The 22,105-nt window shown below is 36.7% G+C and overlaps 1 protein-coding gene across 1 annotated transcript in view; it reads left to right on the plus strand.

Moving 5' to 3' along the window:
* Positions 1-4,788: 4,788 nt before the first annotated feature.
* The window catches only part of LOC145661547 (SID1 transmembrane family member 2-like), a 112,817-nt gene continuing 95,500 nt past the window's right edge, over positions 4,789-22,105 (plus strand). The window contains exon 1 of the mRNA XM_081726870.1: positions 4,789-4,962. Coding sequence (XP_081582996.1) covers positions 4,789-4,962 — 174 coding nt within the window. The remainder of the gene's footprint in view (positions 4,963-22,105) is intronic.

Genomic DNA, 22,105 nt, shown 5'->3' on the forward strand with positions numbered 1-22,105 from the left:
TTAAAAATAAATAACGTTGTCCATATAAGGATACAAAAATTTGTGGTCTCGTTGACACGAAGACAAATTTATTGAGGAAAGCTGATTGGCAATAAAGAGATATCTAATGAATAAACAACTAACGTCACTCTTTGATGATGAGTCTCAACGACACCTAGTAGTATGTCTATGAACCCTTGTCAGCAGTTTTCTCTTCCATAATATGGGTAAAATTGTATGCAAATCTGTGACATGCGATCTTTTTTTTTTTTATTATTCGCATGAATCAGTTAAATAGTGTGAAGAACATGCAAATACTATAAAATGTGGAAGAGAAACTGTCGAAGTTTCTAAGAATCTAAGTTTTTTTCTTTCTTTTTGGTATTGTATTGTATTGTGTTGTAGTAAGCGTCACAAAAGCGATGCAAAATAACGTTGGCACTGTCTTGGACAAGACTTATCGGCAATTTACAAAAGTAATTAAACGTGTATAATGTAAAGATTTGATTAGTGGAAAAAAGGTAAAAAGTAAAAAGGGTAGGAAAAAGTCATAAAACACGTACAAACAAATAATTATGATAAGGTAAAAGTACGTAAAAAAGAAATGTCACAATCGGGAAAAGGTCAAAATTAGGAGAGAAGTATGTCACAATCGAGAAAATGTCAAAATCACGAGAGAAGTTCAAATAGTTAAAGAGGACTGAAAGCCACGATGGGCAGGGCAAAAGGTAGAGAAAAGTGGGAAGTGTAAAATGAATGGAAAAAAGTGTGGAAAAAGAAGTAAATGTATGAACGTGTAAAGGTAAAAAAAGAGTGTAAGTGTAGTGTGTGTGTATAGAAAGTCCCACTCAACTCTTGTCCTCACAGAGTACACAGAACACGATGCACTCCCCGTAACGGCCACTGTCGAACTCCCCAAGCATGTGTTCAAATGGTTATTTTGAGAGAAGAGAGTTATTCTCTGCGAGAAATCGGTCAGTAATCGCGTGTAGCAGTGCGTCGCACTCTTAAAAATAGACAAATATTATACAGAAACGTACTGATTCGTTCAAATATAACTTCTCTTAACGACAAGTTCACTAGAAATACAAGCTAAGGAAATAGACGTTAACTGCTCCGGAAGAATCAATAGAATTATGGAAAAGCCATCTCGAACGGTATCAAACAGAAGGGTGGTTCAGCGCCTTCAGATCTACTGGGTAGGATTGCGTTAAAGAAACCAATCCTTCAAGCAGGAAACATTACAAAAGGATACTCCTGGCCCCTCCCCCCAAATAAAATAAAACAAAGACTGGAACGATGAACAATGGAAGGGGGCACTTTAAACCGTTGAATCTAAATTACAATTTTTCGCCTTTCAATCCTACAACTGTGTGTGTCGCTCTTCCGAAAAGCGCGTTTATCCCGACCGTGTAATAGGCCTACCTACTACAAAGCATATAGAAGGTAGCGTCATTGTTTGGAAATGCTTTACAAACTACCAAGTTGATCATTTAGTTCAAATTGATAGAATATTGGACAAAAACGAGTTTCACACATAATTGAGGTAAAGAATCCCATCTGGAACATGGATTTGGAACAGTTACTTTTTAATACAACAGCCAGGGCCGGATTAAAGGGGTGCCTTAGGGTGACTGTAGCGCCGGGCCTAGGTGGACACGGGCCTCTACCTGATCAAAATCTCAACTTGCTATCTAAAAAGAATCATAAAGATACAATCATAATCATAAAATAAAATATGACGAAATATATGAAACATATTCCCTTTAAATTTCCTACTGTACTTTCACAGAAATGTGTTAGGCGAAGTCACCAGAGGCCACATATTTTTTCTAACCCCGTACCTCCAGATGGGTTAATCTGGTCCTGACAACAGCGTACCATCCCCAACATTCTTGCAGCTATGCAGTAATTACCTGGAATGCACAGAGGACGGTTACACCATTAACAAATGGAGTAGTAGCCACAGTCAACGGATTTGTTGCCCATCGAGCTTTTGTAAGATGAACTTGACAGGACAGTCCGTAAATAGATGCCAATGAATCTTAACTATTATTTCATCAAATATTACCATCAACAACTATTATTCCTATGTCTTAGCCCGACGATGATGCATTGGATGAATGTTCGTCCATCATCATATTTCATAACTAACACAAACTATTTTTCTACATCAAACTAAAACTGTCTTCTTTTTCTTCTACTTGGCTGCTGCCAAGTCACGAAACATTTTCTTCGCGACAGGTCCACTTCTGTATCTAACATGTGTCGTACTATCAACACATATATTATGCAACAATTTTATTTTGTAAGGTAATTATTTCCTTTACCTAGTATCACGAGGTGAGAAAATAAAGTTTGTAATTTTGACTAGAACATCACAATTTCTCTAAACTACCTCACAATGATTAGAAGAAAATTGGATATCTTAAATTGATGCATCTAATTTAATTGTCTTGTCTTGATCCTCTTTCGAGGAAAAAAGTTTTAGAGTCGCAGCTTAATCAAGCCAAGGTCGACTATATCACTGATTATTGTTTTAAAATGAAAATGTATCACAAAATGGCCCGTCCAATATGGACGACTAGCAGCGTTCACCCCGCTTCGCTGCGGTCACCCCGGAACGCAATAAACTTTGTTACTTAGATAATTTTTACTTTTTCGCTTTCAAGTGATATGATAAAAACCATAGAAGATTGCAGTAAATCTTAACATTATATCGCCTGTCATTTATGTTAACCCGCCCCGCTTCGCTGCGGTCATCCCGGTGCTGGCATATTGTAAAAGTGTCTGTAAAAATAAGCAAATCAATTAAAAAATTTTAAACAGAAGATTCAAGCTATTTTCCGCTGTATATCGCCTGTCATTTATGTTAACCCGCCGAGTGACACGGTCATGCGGGTTGCATATAAATACGTTTATTTTTACCTATGATGAACTAATAACAAAGGATTTGTACGTTATGGACACTTGAATGGTCAATTATCTCAAGACACTGGTAATTAAAAATTAAAGTGATATGATAAAAACCATCTAGGGTCCAAATCCTAATAACCCCCCAAAAATGAAAGAAATTGGTTCAGCCGTATTAGCGTGATGAGCGGACAAAGGATTTTGTACGTTCTCTTTTATATATATAGAATAGATAGATTAGCCGGTCAACAGTTAACTTGTTTTTCAACTTATATAATGTATAGAAGGAAGAAAAGTGGCGCCAAACATAGTAAAAATATTTGTAACACAGTAAAGATTGTAATAAAATGGAAAATGTACTAAAATAAAAATTGTTTAAAGATAAAAAATGAATAAAAAAGGAGAGCAAAGCTCCCAGCAACTTCGTATTATCCGCTGTTCCTTCTTTTTTTTATCTAATTTAATTATATTAATTTTTTAATTAAAATCTGCTATTCACGTTTGCACATCCATGGTAATAAAACATCGGTAATAATTGCTTTTAATTTGATATATAATGAAGAAAATTTTGTTTCATAAATGTTCTTTATTAATGTCATTCATTTGTGCAAAAATTTAGGTTGTGACGCACTGTATAGACAATAAGAGCTTCATTTACTGTACTTTTATTGATTTTACTAGTGCTATCATTTATTGCCAAATTTTCCCTCAGGTATCTCAGAGTGAGGAGGTGTAGAATGAACTCCAGAGATGCATCTAAATTTAGAGTCATCCTGAATTCAATAACGTTTCTACCTTATGATAAAGATATACCATATTAGTCTGTTTTCCTGAGTTATATTTCGAAACTTTCAAACCATCGGTGTACATGAACCATCGATTTTCCAGCTTTTTATTTATTTATCAATTTGCCTGTTTTGTATAGAATTCAGTTTACTTCCAAAGTAGGAGCAATTCTTCTTTGAATTAAACTTAATCATTATCGTTATATTAAAATTTAGAAAGTTCTGTGCTATTTTTTAGTGATGGATTTACTAAAGATATTTAATCGAAATCATTGCCTGCGGAAAGAAGTTTAACTGTCAAATTATTTTTTTCCTTAAAGGAAGCTTTACTACATATTTTATTTCGGAGTTCATGTTCATTAGTCTTTAGATGTGTTTTGATCCCATTCCACCCATCAGGGATTCTGCGGGAAGCAGTGCATCTATTATAAGCGACCTTATGTTTTTTTCGATTATATCTATCTATCTCTCTCTCTCTCTCTCTCTCTCTCTCTCTATATATATATATATATATATATATATATATATATATATATATATATATATATATATATATATATATATATATATATATATATATATATATATATATATATATATATATATATATATAAGAAAGAGAGAGAGAGAGAGATAAACAGTGCCAACGGTTAACAAGGCAAAACAGAAACTAATGCTCCAGTATATCAAGCGAATACTTCAACTGTATATAATGAATGATTTATAATAGTTTTTATTAAAACTAGGGCAAAATTGATATTCTCAAAATGACGGGACGGTTAGGAAATGCGATAAAATCAGGCTGATCTTTAAAAACGATAAAGTAACTATCTGGCAAAAAGAAAATTGGTATTCAAGTTTCCGCCTGTCTAGTATACCTAGATGTTTTATACTGTTCCATAATGTAAGTTCTACCTAAATAGTGTTGGTTATCGGAAGGATTTCTGGTAGTTATTCAATGGTAATGAGTTATAAGCCATTTCCTTTAATAAAATAATAATAGTTAATTGATTAAATGAGTAATTAACGAAATTATGAACAATTAAAAGTAAGTGAATAATTTTAAATTATCAGTTTACAAGTGCATAACATATCTAGTCTTTTACAGGTAATGAACAGGACAGGGGATCAAGACTTATGCTATTACAATTTTTTGTGCATGCGTCCAGGTCTCGGGTTTCATGACTTCAATCATATATTTTCAAATATTGGTTACGTGCTGCTTGGACTTTGCTTTTGTCTTGTGACGAAAATTAAGGAGCGTAACTACGAGGAATTAAGAACAGTAAGTATTCCATTTGTACATTTTAAAACTCCATATTTACCGCAAACCTTTTCTTTGTGTTCTATTCGTTTTTGGTGTTAATTTGTGACAGCAATTTCTTGATTGTTGTTTACTCAGTGACGAGTTTGTCTATGTTTTCAGCAGAGTGTAAGAAACTTCAACAACTTTTGAGTATCACGTCACTTTTCTTTTTTTATGTATTGTCTGCTACTTATTTAGTTTATTCATATTTTTTAGTTTATTATCATTCTTTTGACATGATGGTTACAGAAGACCAAGCACACAGGACATATCAGAGGCATAATATATCAAAATTGTACGGCCTAAAAATATAAATTACAAATTCTAATGGCAGCAAGAATACACTAAAAAATTATAAATTGTACAAATCTTTCTCTCACTCATATATATACAGAGTATCCCATAATTTTTTTATGAAAGCCAGTTTTATTTACATAATATGCTTTACATAACTACCATTGTTTTGAAAACACATTTCGATGCATGCTCTCCATTGTTAAAGAAAAAGTATAAGCACGGCTGGGGTTATGCTTGTAATAATAATGGTGATATATTCCTGTATCATTTCTGATACACCATGGTCTTTAAATGTCCCCAAAGATAAACATCACTTGAGAGCTGGGGATCTGGAAGGCTACTATATATGATCATGCCGACCTATCTGTCTCTCTGCCGACCATCTGGAAATTCATCTAATCTAACCTTTGTTGTGCATTGACGTACACTGTTTATTTATGTTTATTTTTCTTATGAATGGAAACTTGATGGATACTCTACATATATATAGGGTGTTATTGACTTTCGTGTTATAAATTTAGGAGCTGATTCTTTGCCTCAAATGAAAGAAGAAAGTTCTAATAAACATGGGTCAGAAAATGCCTCCTTTCCGAACTATAAACCGCCGAAAATATGAAACTGAGCTATAGACCACCGATTGTTGCTGCTGGAGTTATTTATTAGTGATGCATGGAATTTTAACTGTAAATAATTATGTTTCCGTGTGAAGTACTGTGTGTAGAAGTGAAATCAGTGTTTTGGTTAAGTTCATTTTATTCTTTAGTTGTGTTAAGTGCGTTTTATTCGTAAGAGGGTGACAGTTACGCTGAAGTTATGGCATCGACAAGTTTGTTACGGTCTGACGTTAGGAATAATATTATTGGGACACCTAAGAAATTCGACCGAACACAGTCACCTACCATTGAAGATGTGGTGAGACAATTCCTGTGGGAATGAGAAGAAAAGTCAGAATTTCAGGATCCCGGAAGGAGTCTGTAACAAAGGATTTATTTTCTATCGCCGCCAGTAAGATTGTATTATAAATTTGGAATTATGCATCAATCAACGATGAATCAATTCTCAGTGTCAGACGGATTGTTGTAATGATATTGAAATACCATGATATTGTCCGTGACTTGCAAAAGTCAGAGAAGTCTGGTTTCCAAATTTGTGCACAACGAATTGCTGATTTGCAAAAGTCTGTCAAAAATACTTTATGTGTTATAGCCTTTTGTAAGTGTTCCAATCCTTTTGCCTGCAATTGCAAAAGACGAAAAAAAAAAGTGCCAGTGCTAGTGGTGCCTTTTATTCTAGATCAAAGAACCACAAATAAAATGGCTATAGGAAGGTTGTATCGTCAGAAAGCCAAACGACGTATCAAGAGGATGAGATCTTCAGCGGCAAAGGTCAATTGCTAAGAGACCGGATCAAGAACAATCAGCTCAAAGCTTTAATCCAGAAGAAGTGGATTGCGAAAAAAGCGTGGAAGACAAGGATTCAAGTTCAGATGAGAGGTATCAGTCACCAAAACATTTTAGGACGTCGCCGGAACAAACCAAGATTTTTAAACAGTAATCGATAAATGTTAAACAAAACTTTAACTGAATGCAGCAAGGATATGAAAATCATCAATCAATCAGATCGCACGAAAGATAGTAATCAACCAATCACAAAGATTTGAAAGTCATCAACTAATCAGATTGCATGAAAGATAGTGATCAGCCAATCAAATTGTATCAACAATAACTTTGCCAGTGATCAGATTACATCACCTTAGACAGTGAGTTGTGACTAATTTCAAAGTATTGTAGCATATCAGGTATCATATTGCCTTGAGACTATAAGTCATAAGATTCAATAAGGTTACCTATCAGATTTCTAAAGCTCAAGTTAAAAATCAACCACCAGCAATACTCTTAGACGGATGTTCAAAGTATTATTTCATATCAATCGATTATTGAACGTTCATACTTCGCGCCTCATACTAAAATTTTGTTTATCACAATTCCCAAAATTTAAAAAAAAAAAATGGTCCTACATACCTCTCTCGATATACCCAAGTCTTAGAATTAACCATGTAATTATACGTTGTAGTCAGGTTTCAATTAGGTCAATAACCTCCGGCAATTGTTTACCTTAGCAGAACCAACTGTGGTCTAGAAACGTATTATTTGATAACTCCCAAATTTAAGAAGTACTACAACAAATTTTGAAAAGAAGCATTAAAGGAAATGAATTCCTGTACACTATCATATATAAATACCTCATCCAGGTCTGTTCCTCCCAAGTGGTACAACGTATTGCTTACGTTTATATTTTGGCCCATAGGCGGGAATAATCAAGACCAATGACGTAATTTTATTTCGACAATTCTCAAATTTTGGCAGACTGATCCTACAAAATTTAAGAGAAACGCATCAATGTACCATTGTCCTGGACACATAATCCCATCATAGGTCAATAACTGACCACGTGACCATACTAATATTTGACAATGATATACCCAAGCTGGATCACCCAATTTTTATATTCATATTCTAAGAACAATAATCAATTATTCATTTAATAATAAAAAATGTACCCCTCCCAAAATTTAAGATTGGTGCACAAATATACATGTGTCTTACGAAAAGAAATAAACCCTATAGGCCTACTCATCAAGGGCGGATCCAGGACCAACTTCTGGGGAGGGCGGTGGGTTGTCATACTGATATTTTTAAGGGCTCCAAACTTTGGGATGGGTTTTATTTATATATATAAAATAAGAAAGTTTCCTCTTCTGGGGGGCGATCGCCCCGATTGCCCCCCTGGATCCGCCTCTGGTTCACCCCTGTTTGTGCTCCCGTATTATATAGGCTTATTTATCTGTATCTGGAATCTTTATTAGTATACGCAAAAGTTATAATAATAATGATGAAAAATTACATATAGGTGATCCAAGTCATACTCCTTGAGTCTCTAGTTATTTGTACTTGATAATTTAAAAATGGTAATTTATTTTTTCTTTTCTGTTTTTTAATATGTAAAACAATTTTTGGATGCTTGAGATAAGAGATTGGGCAGAATACAGTGTTAGAACAGATATTAGGACCTCAGTTCTCCTTCAAACTTAATGGCTGATTGATTTGCATTTACATTCGTCGTCAAAAGTGAGGTCAATGAGACAAGACCCATAGTTTAATGTACCTAGGTAGAATCTGACTTACTATAGTGTGCCCGATGTTTTTCCACCAGCAACTGAACTCAGGGACTCGTTCATAAAAGCCATGAGTATTATCCATTTTAATAAAGCAAAATAAATATATATATTTTCTCACATTAATGGACGTATTTTTAGTTTTTATTTGATTTTACGGATTCACTTGAAAGTAACGTTCAAGCACATACTTATTGTATGTACTAAATTAAGGCGCAAAATTTCAAAGTCAGACGCACTCGCCAACCCAAAAATAATGGTCGCCAGTATCTCTCACGTGCAGATTGTGAGAGGTACCTCCCCTACGGCCTTAGGTTTGACAAAGAAAGAGAGAGGATTTTCTCACATTATCTCTAATTTTTTTATTTTATCTTTGTTCTATATTTTCCTCATCAAACAATAAAGAAACGAGCAAAGAAACATCGAAAACAGTTTAATCATTCCACTGCTTTACCTTATGATATCAGGCTTGTGTCAATCAAAATTCTCCCTTTTCATATGCAATTTTCTCTAGTTTGTTGATTGTCCAATACCTCTGACAGAAGTTGTGATAAGATTAATTTAGCTATATTAATTAAAGGAAGTGTCAACTATATTTGTTTTGTTTATCTGTCTTTTGGTTTATAATTTTTACTTTTTCCTTCACTTTTTTACAAAATATATATACCCAGCCAACAAGGGTGAAAATTATGCTATTTTGCACACACACACACACACACACACACACACACATATATATATATATATATATATATATATATATATATATATATATATATATTATTCGTCAATAAGTCAGCACGGAGATTTTCCGCTTAATAGAAAAAAGTCCTTTTTTCCCCTCTTTGTTAAATTTACTTACGAAATTTCCCTAGATTAGGGAAATATTCCTCAACCTACGAACACTGTAGAGTTGCCTAATGATTAGAATTGCCAATGACCGGTATTTTTTTTTTTTATCAGACTTAACTATATGTATTTCAAGGTTTACTTACGATACAATTATTCGTCACCTATTTTGAGGATTATGAGCGAGTGCCGGCAGTTTAATATTTCAGAGTTGGCAACAATTCTCATATTCTGCAACAGAACTAAAGCCTGTGACAAACATCTTGGCATTTCAGCTAAACGAATGAAACGCAAACTCTGACGCGATGTTGCTGAGTGCTAAGGAGTGTGGCTATGGCTAAGCAGACGAACTACAGCGCGATCAGGTGGCAGAGGGTAGACGTGAATGTGTACAAAATAAACGTGGCAATACCGCTGGCCTCTCATTTGCTAGCATCATTTAAAGAGAACTTGGAGCGCCGCCTTCAAATGCCAAGATGTTCGTCACGCAGCATAGACCCGTAGCTAAGGGATAGTCAGGGTCTTAGTCTCTTCTGTGACCACCTTCAGCCTCGCTGAAACTCAATTGTTTGTTATTATGTATGTCAAGGATGTTATAAAATAGAGGATCTGCCCATATCAACCTTCATTCTTTAAATCAATGAAGCCAAAAAACAACCAAGCATCGACACGCCTGATTGGCTACTCTCGTTTCTGCCATCGTCTGATTCGCTACTTTCGTTCCCGCCATGATTGTTGGCTCAAAACATTGCGATCTTATTGGGCGGAGTTGGCGGAGTGGGCAGAGTAGGAGTGGCGAAACTGTGACGTATGGCTTCACGATTTTGTTGTAAGGGCATATTCTCTATGTTATAACATCCTTGATGTATGTATTAATGTGAAGTGAACTTAAGCCCTGAAACATGATCTCGGCTCCTTTAATGTTCTGGCTACGGGCCTGTACCGAACACTACAGATCACTTAGCTATAAATGCAGGCTACAAGGGCTTTCAAACGAAATCAAATTCATTGGCATCATCAGTTGAATAATGCCACTGGATTTTTAACTTCCTTGAACAGTTTAGCGTTTTCTAACACACAAATATCTAATAATATAAATAAATAAAGAGGTGTTGGATAAAGTTGAGTTTAATAATTTGTTTTATCTGTTAGCCTAATTGTTTGGCTGTTACTCTGATTTACGATTCCAGAGTAAGTTAAATATTATTAGGTACATCCACTGAAACATTGGAATGTAATATTGAAAGCATGAGGTATTTTCTTGTATGAAATTGTTCTTAAAAAGCAGATGTTATGTACAATGACAGCAGAATAAATTCTTTGAAAAGTAAACTTGGAGACACGGTGTCTGAGTGGTAGTGAGCTTACCACTGGTGCGTGGGGTCCTTGGTTCGATCCAAGACCAAACTAAAAGATTTCATTTGAAAATAAATTTTCCTAACTCTGTTTTTATATATACACAGAGTTTTAATGAACTAAACCATGAAAGTATAAGAGATGGTTCCTCATATCAAAATAAGAGAAGTTTGTATAGACCGGTAAAAAAAAATAATAATTGCATAATTTCGGAGCTGGAATTATCTGCAGCTGAAATATGCATTTTTTTAATTTTATTTTTTTTATTATTTATTTATTTATTTATTTTATTTATTTTATTTTTTTTTTTTTTTTTTTTGCAAATTGCTGAAATATGCAATTTTTTTTTTGGAATGCCGTATATTTAACTTCCTTCACATATACACCACAACTCCATGTTTTTTTTTATGTTTGATATTCCTAAATTTAATTAACTTACTATAATCTTGAATTTTTTAAATCCTCACATACCATTATAAATAATAACTAAATAAGATGCCTGATAACCCATCCTCAAATTATGTTTTTCACATGTTTGCACGATTCTAGATCTATGCACTATTTCTAACAGGCCAATATGGACTCTTTTTCTTTCTTATTTCTGGTATGGGGAATGATCTCTTCCAGTTTGTTGGTATAATTCATTAATACCCTCTCTATATATAATATCATCAAGAAAATGAAATATTTCAGTTTTACGTCCCGCGTTTATGCCGTGAAGGCTTAAGGAGACATGATGATGAAAAATTAATGAAATGGTGGAATGAAGAAAGTGAGAGGAAACAGAGCAACCCACGCATACGGTGTTTGTCCACCACAAAGCCCTTTTGACTCAAACTGGGATCGAACCTGGGACCCCAGGCATCAGAGTTGAACCCTCTACCACTTTAACCAGCGTGGACCCCTAACATCATGAAGGTAAAAAATAATTATATATAGCAAACCTATAATATAGATAACACGAAAATATTATTTTCCCTACTTTAAGAAATACACTCCATTTCAATTTTCTGCCATAAAATGGGTTAACAGAACATCAAATTTTGAGCTTTACGGCATAATTTTCTATTTATTACAAATAACTGCACTGAATCTGTATTTCAAGTTCACGGTTACAACCCACAGGTTAAAGGCTGAATGCTACAAGCAAGTAAGAGTTCATTCGTTACTAAGCGCTTAATGTGAGCGCCTATGCCGAACAAAACATGGGGTTCGATTCCCGGCGGGAACTCAATGTGATTTGGATTCCACGTTAATCAGTAGGTCCACGTCTCAAACAGTCTCGCTGCTGAAAGCGATATTATATATACAGGTAAATAATTCGATATTTATTAACACGTTATATGAACATTTTCTCCTAGCAACACAATGTAACAATACAAGGGCAAAAATTAGAAATATCTTCAACAATATTTTGAAGTCTAATCTTAAACGAATTTCTACGAAGTCCGCGATTACAACATATAAAACGTTGTTTCTAATATTCGATATCATTTTAACAACGGCCGAACTTTAGGCTGGTTCTCATCTTGATGTTCCTGGGGCGGGCCAACTCTCTCTCCTTCTGCTATACGAAAACCTGTCTGCTGATGATGAAACAATTTTTTCTACGAACTTGTGCTGGGACTGACATATGGATCCAGTTTATGATGCTATGTGTTCTTCCCGGGGGCCAACTCTCTCTCCTTCTGCTATACGAAAACCTCTCTGCTGATGATGAAACATTTTTTTTCTACGAACTTGTGCTGGGACTGGCATATGGATCCAGTTTATGATGCTATGTGTTCTTGCCGGGGGCCAACTCTCTCTCCTTCTGCTATACGAAAACCTCTCTGCTGATGATAAATCAATTTTTTTCTACAAACTACTGCTGGGACTGACATATGGATCCAGTTTATGATGCTATGTGTTCTTGCCGGAGGCCAACTCTCTCTCCTTCTGCTATACGAAAACCTCTCTGCTGATGATAAATCAATTTTTTCTACAAACTACTGCTGGGACTGACATATGGATCCAGTTTATGATGCTATGTGTTCTTGCCGGGGGCCAACTCTCTCTCCTTCTGCTATACGAAAACCTCTCTGCTGATGATGAAACAATTTTTTCTACGAACTTGTGCTGGGACTGACATATGGATCCAGTTTATGATGCTATGTGTTCTTCCCGGGGGCCAACTCTCTCTCCTTCTGCTATACGAAAACCTCTCTGCTGATGATGAAACAATTTTTTTCTACGAACTTGTGCTGGGACTGGCATATGGATCCAGTTTATGATGCTATGTGTTCTTGCCGGGGGCCAACTCTCTCTCCTTCTGCTATACGAAAACCTCTCTGCTGATGATGAAACAATTTTTTTCTACAAACTACTGCTGGGACTGACATATGGATCCAGTTTATGATGCTATGTGTTCTTGCCGGGGGCCAACTCTCTCTCCTTCTGCTATACGAAAGCATCTCTGCTGATGATAAATCAATTTTTTCTACAAACTACTGCTGGGACTGACATATGGATCCAGTTTATGATGCTATGTGTTCTTGCCGGGGGCCAACTCTCTCTCCTTCTGCTATACGAAAACCTCTCTGCTGATGATAAATCAATTTTTTCTACAAACTACTGCTGGGACTGACATATGGATCCAGTTTATGATGCTATGTGTTCTTGCCGGGGGCCAACTCTCTCTCCTTCTGCTATACGAAAACCTCTCTGCTGATGATAAATCAATTTTTTCTACAAACTACTGCTGGGACTGACATATGGATCCAGTTTATGATGCTATGTGTTCTTGCCGGGGGCCAACTCTCTCTCCTTCTGCTATACGAAAACATCTCTGCTGATGATGAAACAATTTTTTCTACGAACTTGTGCTGGGACTGGCATATGGATCCAGTTTATGATGCTATGTGTTCTTGCCGGGGGCCAACTCTCTCTCCTTCTGCTATACAAAAACCTCTCTGCTGATGATGAAACAATTTTTTCTACAAACTTGTGCTGGGACTGACATATGGATCCAGTTTATGATGCTATGTGTTCTTGCCGGGGGCCAACTCTCTCTCCTTCTGCTATACGAAAGCATCTCTGCTGATGATGAAACAATTTTTTCTACGGGGGCCAACTCTCTCTCCTTCTGCTATACGAAAACCTCTCTGCTGATGATGAAACAATTTTTTCTACGAACTTGTGCTCGGACTGACATATGGATCCAGTTTATGATGCTATGTGATCTTCCCGGGGGCCAACTCTCTCTCCTTCTGCTATACGAAAACATCTCTGCTGATGATAAAACAATTTTTTCTACGAACTTGTGCTCGGACTGACATATGGATCCAGTTTATGATGCTATGTGATCTTCCCGGGGGCCAACTCTCTCTCCTTCTGCTATACGAAAACATCTCTGCTGATGATAAAACAATTTTTTCTACGAACTTGTGCTGGAACTGACATATGGATCCAGTTTATGATGCTATGTGTTCTTCCCGGGGGCCAACTCTCTCTCCTGCTGCTATACGAAAACATCTCTGCTGATGATGAAACAATTTTTTCTACGAACTTGTGCTGGGACTGACATATGGATCCAGTTTATGATGCTATGTGTTCTTGCCGGGGGCCAACTCTCTCTCCTTCTGCTATACGAAAACCTCTCCGCTGATGATAAATCAATTTTTTCTACAAACTACTGCTGGGACTGACATATGGATCCAGTTTATGATGCTATGTGATCTTCCCGGGGGCCAACTCTCTCTCCTTCTGCTATACGAAAATATCTCTGCTGATGATGGAACAATTTTTTCTACAAACTACTGCTGGGACTGACATATGGATCCAGTTTATGATGCTATGTGATCTTCCCGGGGGCCAACTCTCTCTCCTTCTGCTATACGAAAACATCTCTGCTGATGATGGAACAATTTTTTCTACAAACTACTGCTGGGACTGGCATATAGATCCAGTTTATGATGTTATGTGTTCTTGCCGGGGGCCAACTCTCTCTCCTTGTGCTATACGAAAACATCTCTGCTGATGATGGAACAATTTTTTCTACAAACTACTGCTGGGACTGGCATATGGATCCAGTTTATGATGTTATGTGTTCTTGCCGGAGGCCAACTCTCTCTCCTTCTGCTATACGAAAACATCTCTGCTGATGATGGAACAATTTTTTCTACAAACTACTGCTGGGACTGGCATATGGATCCAGTTTATGATGTTATGTGTTCTTGCCGGGGGCCAACTCTCTCTCCTTCTGCTATACGAAAACATCTCTGCTGATGATGGAACAATTTTTTCTACAAACTACTGCTGGGACTGGCATATGGATCCAGTTTATGATGTTATGTGTTCTTGCCGGGGGCCAACTCTCCTTCTGCTATACGAAAACATCTCTGCTGATGATGGAACAATTTTTTCTACAAACTACTGCTGATGTTATGTGTTCTTGCCGGGGGCCAACTCTCTCTCCTTCTGCTATACGAAAACATCTCTGCTGATGATGGAACAATTTTTTCTACAAACTACTGCTGGGACTGGCATATGGATCCAGTTTATGATGTTATGTGTTCTTGCCGGGGGCCAACTCTCTCTCCTTCTGCTATACGAAAACATCTCTGCTGATGATGAAACATTTTTTTCTACAAACTACTGCTGGGACTGACATTTAGATCCAGTTTATGATGTTATGTGTTCTTGCCGGGGGCCAACTCTCTTTCCTTCTGCTATACGAAAACATCTCTGCTGATGATGAAACAATTTTACTATGAACTTGTGCTGGGACTGATATATGGATCTAGTTTATGATGTTATGTGTTCTTGCAGAAGAATAAACTTTATCTACATCCAAGATTGGTATTCTTTTTTGAATTTCTTACAATACTGAATTTCTAGCCCAAATATTTACTAGGAACTAGTAAACTGGAAATTCCTAGAACGTAGCATTTTTGAGACTTCGTAACTTCACACCTCAATCTCAATTTTGCTTACATACGCTCATTTCCTCTCTACTGTAATCTTTTACATTACCCAGGGCTCGAATCCTCATACTTAACAGCAAAGATTAAGTAATCTCAAATTTCCAGACTCTGTTTTTTTGTTTTATAAATTAGAACCAATCTTCGTTAGACTTATTTTATTGTAAAGAAATATGTAAATCGCATATTACATAATCTGTATCTCACAAAGAATTCTTCAGATTAATTTAGAACTCTGATCCAATGAAAATTTTGTAACTATTATAATTTCGAGTAATATCTAAATTACTCGTTAGACCAAAAAATGTATTTATTCTTTCTACTACCGATTTAAGTCGAAATTACAATCTACGGCACTTATAGCATACAATAATATTCTCAGCCAGGTACAAAGAGCTTCCTAACAATACGATATTCAATACAGATACGCATAGTGCGTGTAATCATGCTCCAGTGGCAATAATACAACAACAACAAAAAAAACACTACATCTTATAACTATCATACAAAATATAATGTAATAAACATAAAATAATATCAACATGAATCTAATCACTTTTAAATCCAACTACTTTTCCAAAAGTGTACATAACATATAAATATCTGATTACCTCTATAAAGTATTTACCTTACTAACGAAGATACGAGGTGTGTTCAAAAATAATGTATCATTTTTATTACGAACAAAGTAATACGCTTAGATGGAATTTGATTTAATCTCCTTCAAAGTACTGTTCTTGGCCACTAATGCACTTATCCCAACGTTGAATCAATGACTGGAAGCATTTCTGGAAGGCTTCTTTTGAAAGGGTGTTCAGCTGCTCTGTTGTGTGCTTCTCAATGTCAAGAATTTTCTCAAAAGTCTTCCTTTCAGCGCTTTTTTTTTTTTATTTTGGGGAAGAACCAGCAGTCGTATAGCTTTGTATTCGGAGAGTACGGTGGATGTGGACAGACATGAATATTTTCTTTCGGTCAAAGACTCGTGGATCAAAAACGGGGTATTAAAAGGCAGGTTCAAAATTCTGGGAACGAATTTCGCACTTGTTCATCTTTCTTGCAAATCGGAGGTTAAAGTGCTTTACACGGACCCGTACGAGGTGTTTAGTTCTTCGGAAAGATCTTGAATAGTCACTCGCCTGTTTGAACGAATAACTTGCGCCACTTTTTGCATGTTATCATCTATTTTTGACGTCGAACAATGTCCCGATCATTGCTCGTCTTCAACCGACTCATTGCCGCTTTTGAATCGTGCATACCACTTCTTTTTATTCGGTAAACAGTTTTCAATGTCACCGGTTCGTCGCCATACATGATTTTAACATTTCTGAACTTTCTTGGCTTGACGCTTTGCTCGTAATCCATTATAAGTGACAGACACTCTTAACAGGTCCTCACTGTTCTGCTTCTGGAAGTCAAATGATATGTCACAACTCCTTCAAACTCGACAGTGACCGTCCCAAAGGTTCAGGCTTCCGGGCTTACTAATTGGAATGGATAAAACGTCGATAGGTGATGTGCAACTACATTTACAATACTTTTTGATCACATCTTGTGTGTCAGGATTGCTAACTCACCAAAACTGTTAAGGACTACGAAACAATGAACACAAAATCAGTAGTAGTAGGGGGCGCGGTGGCTCAGTGGTAGAGCGTTCATCTCTGGTGCCTGGGGTTCCGGGTTCGATCCCAGCCCCCGCCAAGTGAACTTTGTGGTGGACAAACACCGTTCTCGTGGGTTTTCTCGGCGTTCTCCCGTTTCTTCCCACTATCTTCATTCCACCATTTTCACTCATCTCTCATCATCACCGTCTCCTTTAGCCTAACCGGCATAATCGTGGGACGTAAAACTCAAAGATTTCAAAGATTTTACAAAATCAGTAGAGTCCTTGTTTCTTTTCGGTGGATTTTTTATTTTTATTTTACAAAAAATCTTCACCGAGAAATCATGATCAGGAACTAATGGAACCCAGTATTAGCCTTGCAAGTCTCAATCAAGGACTTCGTGAAAATATTTTATGTCTAGGCATAAAATTCTTTCTTAAATAAGTTAGGCTGGGCTTATGCATAAAACAGCCAGTTCACCATCCCGTTAGCACAGGAAGAACGAGGATACGAACTTCTAACTTTCTACTTTGTACATTGTTCTATAAAGGTAACCAAGAAAGTTATATTGCTTTTTTACCCACCAACTTCGAACAGCGATATGTCACTTAAAAGGTACCTGGAAGATCAAAAATACTCCCCATCAGCATCGACGATCTTCTGCCAACGTTCTGGAAGGCCATGGATTCCATCGCAGTAGAACTTTGTGGGCCGTGAAGCGAAGAAGGTATCAAGTGCATTTTGCATCTCTACTAGGGATTTGAACTGGCGTCATCTAAGGTGATTGTCCAAGGAATGGAACAGGTGATAATCGGAAGGTGCAATGTCCGGCGAGTATGGAGGATGCAATAGTGTTTCCCATCCAAGGCGTAGAATGGTGTCCCGGGTCATCCTACCTAAGTGCGGCTTAGCGTTGTCCTATAACAGGAGGACCTCTTTGCGATTGAAAAGTGCTGGCTTCAGAGCTTTGAGTTTTCCTTCAACGCGGCTCAACTGCTGACATTACACAGTTGCATTGATGCTCTGACCAGCTGGTAGCAGTTCCCGATGCACGATACCGCAAGCAGTCCACCAAACACACAGGAGGATCTTCTTCTTACCGTGCTGGTATCGTCTGCTTTGGAAACTGTTCATGGGTTGCTAACCAAGAATGACGGATCCGTAAAGCTTCGTACACTGTAAAAAATTTCGCCTTAAATTTACTGGCTGATTACCGTCAACTCTCGCTGCCATCCGATTACCCTAAATTTTACGGACCACCGTTTTTTCATAAAAACGGCACACTGTATATTTAGAAGCAAAATAATATTGACCGTATTTAGAAACAAATTTGGTACCGTATATTTTACGGTAATTTACCGTAATATTTAGGGGTCGTTTTTTTTTAAAAAAAAAAGCACAGGTGTGTTATTACCGTACAAGATTTACGGTAATAATACACCTGTGCCCTCTTGCTAGATCCAGTAAGAATTCTAGCTGGTCAATATATATTGACCCAATTTTCATCGAATTGCTGGAAACTGTATCAGTACACACACTGGCTAGTAATAATTTTTGCTAGATGGATGCAACTAGAGTGCACACTGGTCCACTGCTGTTAAAGACTACTTAACTAAAGAAAACAAAAGTGAACGAAAGAAGCGTTGCACCTACGACGTGCATAATATTCATAAGAATAAAAGTTGAAATTAATTCTTAGTTTGTAATATCGAACCCTTGTTCTGATATCATCTTGAACATACATTGCTTTTTCTTTTCAAAATTATTAATTTTGTCATGTATTGAACAAAACACCAGAAGAGAATTCGATATTACATACAAAAAAAATCTTGAATTTTATAGCTGAGTTTTCGCACGCTTTGAAGATGTAGTTGGAACAAACAACCTTGCCCTTTTAAGATATTCATAAATCGATATTCTGTTACAGTGTTAAAACTAGCTTTATTGCATGTATTTTCGCTATGAGTACCAGTAGACTAATAGGCCTCAAATATTCTAATCTGCGATTCATTCGATTAGTCGCATTATTACGGTTTCAGATAACCAGGCAGGCACTCGACAACATAGCTTAGAATGACCAGAAGTACGACTAAACATAATTCAAACCATATGACTTCTCACAACACTGCCTACAGTATCCAGTATCCGCTATCTCAAATTAATAAATACGTGTTTGCATAATTATGTAACAGTGGCATGAGTGCTAAAAAAAAAAAAAAAAAAAAAAAAAAGTCACCAAACTTCCAGAGTATCGAACTTTTGCATATTTAGACTATTAAACGCTCAAATGTATCAACAAGACACCAGAACAGATTATAGGTACTCAGAACAAAATTAAAGATAAAAACATTTACAGAAATATTTTTCAAATCTAACAATTTATTTATCCAGAAAAAATAATGACAGCATGGGCGCCCGATGAAAATTTTCTAGGGGACTCAACTCCCTGGTTACTATATACCCTGATATTTTTTATTTGTATTAAGAAATTTAATACGTTTTCACTAGCTAGGGGAGCGACCCCCTGCCCCTCCTTCGGACACACATGAGTGACAGTATACTTTTGTTTCTGTAACATGAAAAATTCCAGTTGATACAACACAATTTATGTAATGCTGTTACGGTAAACTACGAAGCACTTTTCCTAATGTTTTTTTTTTTTTTTTTTTAAAGTATTTCAACATTGTGATTTTAATTCTAGCTTCACAAACCACTCGTAGTTGGCTACATTATCATAACACTTTATATATCCAGCAGCTTCTTGGTTTCGAATCGTTGCACTTTGGTGCGATCTGCTTGCCACGATAGCCAACTAAAGTTTTTTTGTCACCGAACAAAGTTCAAATATTAACATGGTGCTTTCCCATACATTACCTTGCTTAATGTTGAATTTCCAGGATATCTTCAACAGTGGTAGGCCTATTGTATACCCCTATATATCACACCAGAAAACCACACACTAAACAAACAAACAAACAAAAGAAAGAAACAAAACAAAGCACAACACATCCGAACCTACGCGCCATGAATCCTCGCTTAGAACATGTGCTTTTTCTCTCCAATGCGCATGCGCGACATAAGCATCTGACAGGAAAACGGTCTCCTACCATTATTTTAGAAAAATTGTAAACCGTATATTTTTTACGGTAGGAGGCACTTATTTTCACGGTTATTGGTTACAGTGTACAGAACCTACTGCTCATCACATGCCAACGCCTTGTCCACAAATGGCTCCTTCCTCAGACGAGACAGCAAAGAAACACAGGTGTCAGCTCGCGTTGCCTTCTGGCCCGAAGTCAAATCATGTGGGATCATCGACCCAACTTGTGTTGCTTCCCAAGTTGATAGAGGTGCTGCCGAATGGTTTCTCCGCTCACACTGAATTGTAGTCCCAGTTCGTTACATGTTTGTCCACCGTTAGCCTCAATTGCTGCCTGAAGATCTTTATTTTATACATATGTTAGTCTTCGGCATGTGGTGAGTCTTCGAGTGTTGCGTTACTGTCCTTAAACTTGTTAAACCACCGCTGCATTGTCCTCGTAGTCATGACACCCTCATCAAAGGTCTGGCATATTTTCCGCCCCATTGCAGTTGCGTTTGACTCCAGTTTGAACTCGTACAGCATGCATGCCCTTATGACGCTCTGAGGAGGTCCCATGTTCACTCTGTCCTTACGCAAGTTCACGGTGTAACTGAACCACAACCAGGTAATATGTTAGATATACTCACATCTAGAACCGACCTTCGCCTTATCTCCATTCACATTCAACTCAGGGTGTAAGGGACAATTGAACACAGACCTCCACAGAAAGTGACAGAACTTTCTTGGTTACCTTTATAAGTGCAAGCATAGACTTTCTACAGGATAAAAATACACTTTGTTAAGATGATTACGAAAATTATATTACAAAATATTATGATAGGTTAGTGTTAATGTGTGATGAACCTTTCCTTCTCCCAGCAGGAATATGTAGGGCGGTCCGTTTATAATGATTTCAATAAATGTCAGAAATCGTAAAAGGAAGAGGAAGGAAATTTTACACCAAGAAACTATAGGAAGGGACACAACATCCTCGGTATTTTGTAACATCACCAGATGAATAGTGTTGCCAACCCATTATAAGGTTTTATTTTTTTTTCAAACGGCACTACGTAAGATTATTACATATTTCAAATCAATATGTCAAAGGAAAACTTAAAATAACACTTGTATAATTCAGTGTTGAAAACTAAGGATGTTATACTATCACAAACATCCAAAAATTGGAAGCCTCTAACATACATACAGCACAACGCAGACGGACAGGATAATACACATCGAAAGTGTACTAGCGTTGGATACCACGGTCATGGCAGGGGCGGATCCAGGACCGACTTCTGGGGAGGCGGTGGGTTGTCATATTGCTACTTTTAAGGGCTCCAAACTTTGGGATGGTTTTATTTATATATAAAAAATAAGAAAGTTTCCTTTTCTGGGGGGCGATCGGATCCGCCCCTGATACTCATTCAATAATAAAGCCGTATCAAAAAAATAAAATAGGTCAATAATCTTCGAAATTTGAATATTTGGCCATAAAAGGGAACAAAATAGACATCAACATTTACAACGGGTCCTAGAAAACGTTTACCGAATTTGTTTTTTTTTTTTAATTTCCAAATTTAAGGAATGATCCTATGTACACCAAACAAACTTTAAATGGGAACATCAAAGTACACATGTAACCCATGTACATACCCATATAACGTGTTAAATCCTTATCAAAGGAAATAAATTGGGTCAACAATCGAACACATGGTCACACTAATTTCTGGTAATTTCTACCCAGGAAAGGGAACGAGGTGGTATATATTAAGGGTATATAAGGAAAGGGAACAAATTTATA

Source organism: Thermobia domestica, chromosome 10 (genome assembly GCF_964235325.1).
Source record: "Thermobia domestica chromosome 10, izTheDome1.hap1.1, whole genome shotgun sequence".
Taxonomy (NCBI): Eukaryota; Metazoa; Arthropoda; class Insecta; order Zygentoma; family Lepismatidae; genus Thermobia; species Thermobia domestica.